We start from the raw sequence: 6,663 nt of genomic DNA on the forward strand, positions 1-6,663 counted from the left end.
AAAAAAAAAAAAAAAGTCCACTTTCTTCTTGCAGAGGACATAGGAAGGAGATTTAGAGAAGATGAAATAGGAATAAGATACTTAATATTTAAAATTTACCATTTATGAGACCAAATGATTAAAGCCAGAAAATAATAATCACCTAGTATTAGCTTCCGTACAAAAGAAATAATACCAAGTGAATTAGATTGTTCAATTAAAACAAAAATAATAGGGTATTAAAGTATTAGACATTACCCTTGGGAAAACTACCATGTATCTGAAGAGTGAACCATTCAAAATACAACCAGTCACTAATGGGAGGCAATCTCAAGAAGCCCTAAGAAAAGTGAGAATGGGGCAGGAGATGTAACTACCAGAAAATGTGTCGTGAACTTATAGTACCGGAATGGAAAGAAGAAACAAACACAGAAACACAACCTGGGGACATAGATCCTGCCCACAGACATGCATGTGTCTAATGGCAGACGACGACGATAAACGGGCGGAGTTGTGCAGAAAGAGAGCAACTGTGACTCAAGAAAAGAAGTATCAATTTGAAAAGACTGAAGACAGCTGCCCCAGCGACAAATGAAGGGACTTCAGGAAAGCAGAGCTCTCCACACAAGCAAGCCCTTGGCACACACAGCCCTCTGTCCACAGAGTCATCTGGAGCAGCAGAAATTGAGAGACAACTGCATGGGATGGCATTCAGCCCAAATCTAGAAGGACTGAGGCTGTGGTTCTTTTGGAGGCCCAGGACCCAGGAAGGATGCCTTTTAGGCAACTCCATGCTGCAGGCTCTTAGTCTCAAGTACAACTCTGCTTCAGGCAGGTGAGGGCAGGAGGCAGGAAGCCAGACATTCAGGTAAATTATGGAGATAGTGCAAAGGATCAAGCATCTCCATGCAAGAATAAATAAGGCCCCTAGATGGGGACAGACCAAATATCAAGAAAGAAAGCCTCTCTTTTGAAGAAACTGAATATATTTGCTAAGACTGACTAGAACAGAGGTAACCTTTGGGAACAGCAAGATGCCGAACAGTCCAAGAAAATAACAACAGTCAAGTGGAATGCGCCAAGCCTGCTATGCAAGGTTGTGCAGGTTGCATCCTGCACAAAGGTCTCTTGCTGACAGGATTAAATGTGCCAGGAAAGGGTGCCTCTCTGGGCAGGCCACCTTTCCATCATTTACACAAAGACATCTTATATGTTAAAAGTAGGGGAGGAAGTCTAGGTGAAGCATGGGGGGAAAAAAATTAAGAAGGTAGGAAGGAAAGGAAGGGTGGCCAAATAAATTGTAAAACCTTAAGATTCTACTCCCAAACCTCAAATCCAATTGTACCTTCATGTCTTAGGCCTCAGGAAGCCTTGTTATGGGGGTTAGGGGTGTGAAAGAGTAAAAAAAAATCCAAGATGCCTAGTGCATGGAGCCAAAAACCAAGCTCCATGGCAACTTTCTTTAAAATGTAATATATTTAAATTTCTATCAAAATGTAATTTATCATGCAAGGTGAAGTATTTAGGAAGAAATGGACTGATGTGTGCAGTTTACTTTGAAATGCATCAAGAAAATAAAATAGAAAAAGGGATCGATAGAAGGATGGACAAATGGTAGATATGTGACAAAGCAAGTACAGTAAAATGCTCGTGGGGTAAAATCCAAGTGCTGTGTACAGGGCTGCACAGTAAAATTATTTCAGCTTTGTTGTATGTTTTAAACTTTTTATAATAAAATGTAAGAAAAATATTGTTTGAAAACAGAGGAATGCAAGACCTAAGAAAAGATAATGACATACCAGACTGGGAAATGGCTGTGGGCCATGACATTATAGAAATGTCACCAACTAGCTGTAATAACTATTAGTATGTGTTGGGTGCTTACTATTTGCCTAGTGCAATGGTCAGGCACGGTGGCTCACACCTGTGATCCCAGCACTTTGGGAGGCCGAGAGGGAGCATCACCTGAGGTCAGGAGTTCGAGACCAGCGTGGCCAACATGGTGAAACCCCATCTCTACTAAAAATACAAAACTCAGCCAGGCGTGTACCTATTATTCCAGCTACTCAGGAGGCTGAGGCAGGAGAATTGCTGGAACCCAGGAGGCAGAGGCTACAGTGAGCGGAGATGGTGCCACTGCACTCCAGCCTGGGTGACAGAGCAAGACTCCATCTCAAAAAAATGAAATAAAAAAGAATTATAGCAATTAGAAATGATGTAGTTCTTATCAAAGAAAGTCTCTAAGGTTAAATTTTAAAAAGCAGAACTGGAAACAGAACAAGTCAGGCTAAAGTTAAAGGGAAGGAAACATAAAGCTACAACCCTGAAACAAAAGCGTGGAAAGGGCTGCCCATCCTAACATATTTCTCAGGCCTGGAGAATCAAGTCGAATGTTGCCGTTCATGGGTTCTGGAAGCATGTGAAGGTTCCACCCATTCTTCCCACCACTCAACTATTCCTCTCCAGTGGCGTTGACCATGATGCCACTGGCATCATCATAATTCCACTGTATGTTGCTCCACTGTTTCACAGACTTCAAAGTGCTCTTACGTGTACTATGTCAAGCAGCATAGTGTCCTGGAAAGGTCTAAGACTTAGATGCTACTGGACCTCAGCTAAAATGCTGAAGTTTACCACTGACTATCTAGATGACTCTGGGAAAACAGCTGACTCTCTCTGGACCTCAGTTGCTAAACCTGTAAAATGAAAGTGTTATCCCCATTTTACAGATGATAAAACTGAGGTCTGGAGAAGTAAGATGACTTGCACAAGGCCATACAACTGATAAGAGGAAGAACAGGAACTGTGTCTTTTGACATGAGGCTGGTGCTCCCAGAACTTACACAAAGCCAGAATCATGCCCATGTGCTCCTTCTGGAAATAAAACTCTGCTCTGAATCTCCGTTAATTAACATCTCAAAAGAATAAACACAAAACACATGTAATAAGTGACAATTTAAATATCTCTCAAGACAAATCATCTTTCAGTGTGTCCAAAAGAAAATGAGCTTGATAATAACCCAAAGTAAAACTCCAAGTTATCCAAATTGACTTGCTGTTTTTTGTTGTACACTTCCAAACATTTCTCACAAATATACATAGTGCATAAATGTTAATAAATCACTATTTTCCACATTGTCACCCAGATCTAAGTACCTTCTAGGGGTTAGAAATAAATTTGCCTCAAAAATTAATAATAAAAATGTTTATTTAAAATACTCAAAGTATCTGTTAAATTAAAAAGTAGATCCAATAGCGAAACCTTCTTTTTTTTTTATTTTTTGAGATGGAGTCTCTCTCTGTCACCCAGGCTGGAATGCAGTGGCACAATCTCAGCTCACTACAACCTCTGTCTCCAGGGTTCAAGTGATTCTCCTGCCTCAGCCTCCAAGTAACTGGATTACGGGCGTGCACCACCACACTCAGCTAATTTTTTGTATTTTTAGTAGAGACAGGGTTTCACTATGTTGGTCTTGAACTCCTAATCTCAAGTGATCCACCCACTTCGGCCTCCCAAAGTGCAGGGATTACCGGCATGAGCCATGGTGCCCCACCAAAACTTTCTTGGTTAAACATGTTTAAGCCAAAATTGTGAAAAAAAAAAAAAAAAAAAAAAAAAAAAAAAAAAAAAACAGAAAGTTCACTGAACTTTGACTAAGCCCCTGCTGTCAGTAAGCAGTCAGGTATCTTCTTGGACAAATTATTGTAAATCGACGAATTGAAAAAGACATTAACAATCACAGGCAACACTGAAGTGCAGAGAAATATACTTCAGCACCAAGATCTGAAGAATAAAGCCTCCGTTGGGGAAGGGGGCCTTTTATTTCAAGGGGACTTTAAGAGACCAGAAGACCAAAGCAAGAAAAAACTAATCTGTCATGTTTTTAATAAGATAGGCTAGATATTAAAAAGTAGCATAACAGTAACTGCACCCACATACAATTACTCTACAACAGTTAAAGGCACGGTGGCATAAAGGTATAAAAATTTGTGCACACTTGTTTTATTTTTTAAAGTCTGATATAAAAGTAAAATTATTTAAGGATAAATAATTATTTAAGGATAATTTTACTTCTAAAATTTTGAGATTTAGCTGAAAATTACATTTAAACATCATTGAAAAGCAAGTTAACTAAGGACAATTTCCTATTCACAAATGCAAGATCTAAATCAAGCCACTCAATAAAGCATATTTAGGTAAAAACTAAGGGTTCTGACCATATGTACACATCAAATCTTAGGTAGAGTTTTATAAAAATAAGCCCATACGCATAGAAAAAAAATCTGCAGGAACACAACATTAAATGTTAATGTGGTTATTTCCAAGGAGTAGGATTATAGGTAAAATATATATTGCTATTATTATCAGGAAATTTTCAAAAAGTATAATGAGGAAGACTATTTAGTGCTAGTTGGAAAAGAAAGAGGCACACAGTTAATTATATATGAGATCAGCGTTACCAAATGTAGAGCACTCTGCTGTGTACAAGGAAAAACCAAGATGAATAAACAACATAAAAAGCCACATGTCCTCAAAAAAGCCTATGATCTAGACATAGAAGTGAAATACATGTTCCAACAACTAAGTACCAGACAGAATTTGAAAAGTACTATTAATGCTGATAATAGTCTAACTACAGAATGCTGTAAAACTAATAGTAAATACAGAATGGTACAAGAGCAAGGGAGAAGAGAAATTAATTCTAGCTAAAAGGAATCAGAAAGCATAAGAATGAAGAGATTTTAGAAGATGGGGAAAGAAAAAAAAAAGGACCATCTCTTACTGAGCACTGTGTGTGCGCCAGGTACTAAGAAGTACTTTCATTTATTAATTTACTCACTTTTGCTTTTCACCCTATAAGGGAGGTACTATAATCATCCCTCCTTTACAAGGAAGGTAAAGCTTGCTCAAGCTCACACTAGGTCTAGTAAGCAGCAGAAGCAGGATCTCACCCTGGTGAGGGCTGTGCTCCTCATGACTTTGCTATGCTGTCCCTCTAGGAAAGGGAAGACACTGGGAACCATAGGCTAAGGAAAAATGGATTAAGAAAAATGGTGCACAAAATCAGAAAGAAGAAAGAAACTTGCACTTACTGAAGGGCCTCCATGCAGTTTCTGTATTTAAAGCTTTTTATATACATTTTTGGTTAATTTTTTTATGAAGTGGTGATTATGATGATCACATCCATTTTAATGATATGAAAGCCAAGTTTTAGAAAAGTTCAGTATAAGGCCATCAGCTAATTAAGTAGCAGAACACAACTGTAAACTCAGGTCTGAGTCCAATCTCGGGTCAAGCCAGACCTGTGGCTTTAAATATATTATCTCATTTAATCCCTAAAAAATCCGTAAATCTGGTACTATTTCTTTTTCTCATTTTACAGATGAGATACGGTAAATAACCTCCCAAAGGTCACACAACTGGCAACCGGTAGACCCAAAACTTAACCCAGGCATCATGATTTCAGATCTATCCATTATCATATCTTCCTACAGATTGCTATGCATGGTGGTGCAGAAATTACAAGGTGAGAAATTGATCATTGAACATGCCTTCTCAAAGCAAAACAAGAAAGAAGGGGAGAGGGGGAAAAAGGACCAGTAACTGAAATAGGTTTGTTTTTTACATTTCGTTTTGCCTCTTGGCTACAGTCTACAGTACTATTCCGCACCAAACATTATCCCAAGCCACCCAGCTCTGAGGCCTAGAGTACCCACCTACAAAACAGGCTGCATGCTCCCTGCCACAAGCAGAGTGACTCATCCTAACATCCGGCATCAATTCTTAATGAGTCTCGGAGGCCCCGAAGTCCTGTCTACTTCTTTTCTTTTCCAGCGAATCTTCACAGCCCCCTTTCTCTACACGTTCTCCGTCGCAAATTCCTGAAGCCCTTCCTCTTCCGTCTCTTAAGAACTACTAGGAACCCTTTCCCCTCTGAGGCTGATGGCAAGTCGGTGGTTCCTTTCTCCTTCTTCCCTCCATTCTCACAGCGCCCCAAGACCGGACCCTCCCCACTCACCAGGTGCAGGGCCAGGGGCAGCAGCAGCAGGAACAGCCACAGGTAGAGGTGGCAGCTGTTGGTGAACTTGCTCTGTTCCGGGTCGTGGTACCAGCCCCCGGTGAGCGCGGCCCACACGCCCTGCCGGAGCAGCTGCAGCACCTGGGACACCATGCCGGCTGCGCCCTGGGGCTGGTGCAGCCTGCGCGCACCGGCCGGCTCCCCGGGCTCCCTCAGGTCTAACACCCGGGCCCGCGGGCCTCGCCCCCGCCGTCGCCACCGCCGTCGCCGTCGCCCCCGCCGCCTCCTTCCACCCCACGGCTGAAGCTGGGGCTGCTCTTCCGCCCGGACCCGCGAACCGCGGCGCCGGAGCCGGCTGCTGCCGCCGGGCAGGTGAGCGCCATGTCCGAGGGAGGAAGGATTTTCCCGTCGTGCTCAGAGGCGGCTGCTCAGAGGATGCTTCTGAGGCTCCTCCCAGCGCCCGCCCCGTCCCTCCTTAGCCATCAATGGTAGCCGGAAGGATTCTTGTGAGTCCCTCCAGCCTTTTTCTTTTTCTTTCTTTTCTTTTCTTTTCTTTCTTTTTCTTTCTTTCTTTTTTATTTCTTTCTTTTCTTTCCTTTTCTTATCTTTTTCTTTCCCTCCCTCTCTTCCTTCCTTCCTTCCTCCTTCCTTCCTTTTTTTTTTT

At 41.8% G+C, this 6,663-nt stretch overlaps 1 protein-coding gene across 2 annotated transcripts in view; it reads right to left on the reverse strand.

The window, feature by feature from the left end:
- Positions 1-6,398, reverse strand: part of PCNX2 (pecanex 2) — a 292,353-nt gene extending 285,955 nt beyond the window's left edge. For both annotated transcript variants that reach the window (XM_017526554.2, XM_017526553.2), the window contains exon 1: positions 6,000-6,398. In XM_017526554.2, coding sequence (XP_017382043.1) covers positions 6,000-6,152 — 153 coding nt within the window. In that variant the 5' untranslated portion in view covers positions 6,153-6,398. The remainder of the gene's footprint in view (positions 1-5,999) is intronic.
- Positions 6,399-6,663: the final 265 nt, after the last annotated feature.

This window comes from Cebus imitator, unplaced genomic scaffold (genome assembly GCF_001604975.1).
Source record: "Cebus imitator isolate Cc_AM_T3 unplaced genomic scaffold, Cebus_imitator-1.0 Scaffold42, whole genome shotgun sequence".
NCBI lineage: Eukaryota > Metazoa > Chordata > Mammalia > Primates > Cebidae > Cebus > Cebus imitator.